This window comes from Lygodium microphyllum, chromosome 19, assembly GCF_053477565.2.
Source record: "Lygodium microphyllum isolate KBCC chromosome 19, Lygodium_microphyllum_v1.1.10, whole genome shotgun sequence".
NCBI lineage: Eukaryota > Viridiplantae > Streptophyta > Polypodiopsida > Schizaeales > Lygodiaceae > Lygodium > Lygodium microphyllum.
This window is the reverse complement of record NC_141153.1, coordinates 83233164-83234899: the sequence shown is the minus strand read 5'-3', so window position 1 is coordinate 83234899 and position 1736 is coordinate 83233164. Positions and strand designations below refer to the sequence as shown.

The 1736-nt window shown below is 47.9% G+C and overlaps 1 protein-coding gene across 1 annotated transcript; it reads left to right on the top strand.

Moving 5' to 3' along the window:
• The first annotated feature begins 454 nt into the window (after positions 1 to 454).
• LOC148020098 (uncharacterized) lies at positions 455 to 1449 on the top strand. Its single transcript, XM_087699652.1, has one exon. It carries the CDS (start codon positions 490 to 492, stop codon positions 1447 to 1449), a length of 960 nt encoding a protein of 319 aa, XP_087555778.1. The 5' UTR covers positions 455 to 489.
• Positions 1450 to 1736: the final 287 nt, after the last annotated feature.

Here is a 1736-nt window from a genome sequence, read left to right as displayed (position 1 = left end):
GCCTAAAGCAAAACTTTTTTCCCAAACAATCTATCTATGGGAAATCTATATAATATGTGAGATCTATAAGTGAAAGATTAACCAGTGCATCTTTATTGTGTTAAAGACAAGAGAGATTAAAACGTATTTGAAAAATCCAGCCGCAAATATATGATGAATTGTCGTAGTGAACATGGATTTTGGGAAATTTAAAAGGAGAGTTAGAGTTAGAACGTATTTGAAAAATCCAGCCGCAAATATATGATGAATTGTCGTAGTGAACATGGATTTTGGGAAATTTAAAAGGAGAGTTAGAGTGAACGAGGCCAGCCGCAAACCCACACGCCAAATGAGTCACGACAGCCGACCTTGGCGTGCCAATTATTTTGAGCCCGCGAAGACTGGTGTCCTAAAATATTGGCCAAGGTGATATCGGTTCAGATAATGCCTGCTCCTACACCAACATGGTTAGCTACCTTCGGGCCCGTTCACGAGTAGTGCCTTTGTTGAATGGGTCGGAGCAATAGAGCCTTTGTTGAATGGGTCGGAGCAATAGACCTGGCATCGGTAGCTACACTGACAGGACTGCTGCTGTTGGAGCAATACAAGACCCGTGCTTGTATATTAAGAGAAAAAACGTCGTGCTATTGCCTCCACGATCTCATTCAGCGATTGCTTCGTAGACATTATCTGGATTCTGATTTTGATTGCGCTCTCTCTGTCTCTCTCTCTCTCTGTACTGAGATCATCATTATCTCGGTACACATTCAACTAAGCATGAATTTGCCCTTGAACGCCCTGCATGTAACTGCCATGATTCTTGCCATGGGCCTGATCTGCAGCACAGATTGCAGCAGCCGATCGGAGCCGAGTGTACAGTCACTGGGCGTCCAGCAATTGCGCCAGAGCTCATCTGCAGCGGCTGCCAGCAGCGGTCGAGAAACAACGTCGGTAACGATCCCGTCCACGATAGCGGTGGTCCCAACATGCCATGTTGCGGGCGAGGATGACAGAACGCTGGCCGCGTGCGGTCGGCTGCGCCTGGTGGTGGGCGGCGTGGGGAACCAGCACTATGCCTTCAACGGCACCGACTGGGCCCTCTTCAACGCCACGGCCGATCTCTTCTTCGACCCCGCGGCCACATTAGTCTCCATTGACGACGACAAGGATAACGCGTCATCCGTCAGTACAACCTCCGGCAACGTCCATCAGCTGCTGCTCCAGAACAATCGTCAGCGTCTTGACCATCGTCAAGTGATCGGCCAGCACTTCTTCCTGGCCCAACCGGACGCCGCCGGCGGGCAGCCCAGCTGGCAGATCACCCTCAATAATACCGCCCATCAGGACGCTCACGGCTGCAGCAACAGCAGCACCCTGGTCACCGCCAAGACTCTGCAAGCCGTCTCAGTCGACCCCAACAGCATCACTTGGAGCCTCCTCCAAACCACCACTCAACGCGGCAGCCTGTGAGTATCTCTTAATCCATAGACACGTACATATATGTACTTCCTGTATTTATCACGCAGATGCGCAAGTTACATACATACATCTGTCTATAGATACCTTCGGATACATAGTGGACAGATACATATATGAATCCTCATCTACCTACATCGACATACACATATATGCACTTTATTTTTTTTAAAAGATAGTTTGCAAGACAAACAAACTAATTAACTTACAAATTGATTAATTCACTAACAACTAACTAGTCATGACATACAAATAGACAAATGGGATGGTTGATTGAACTA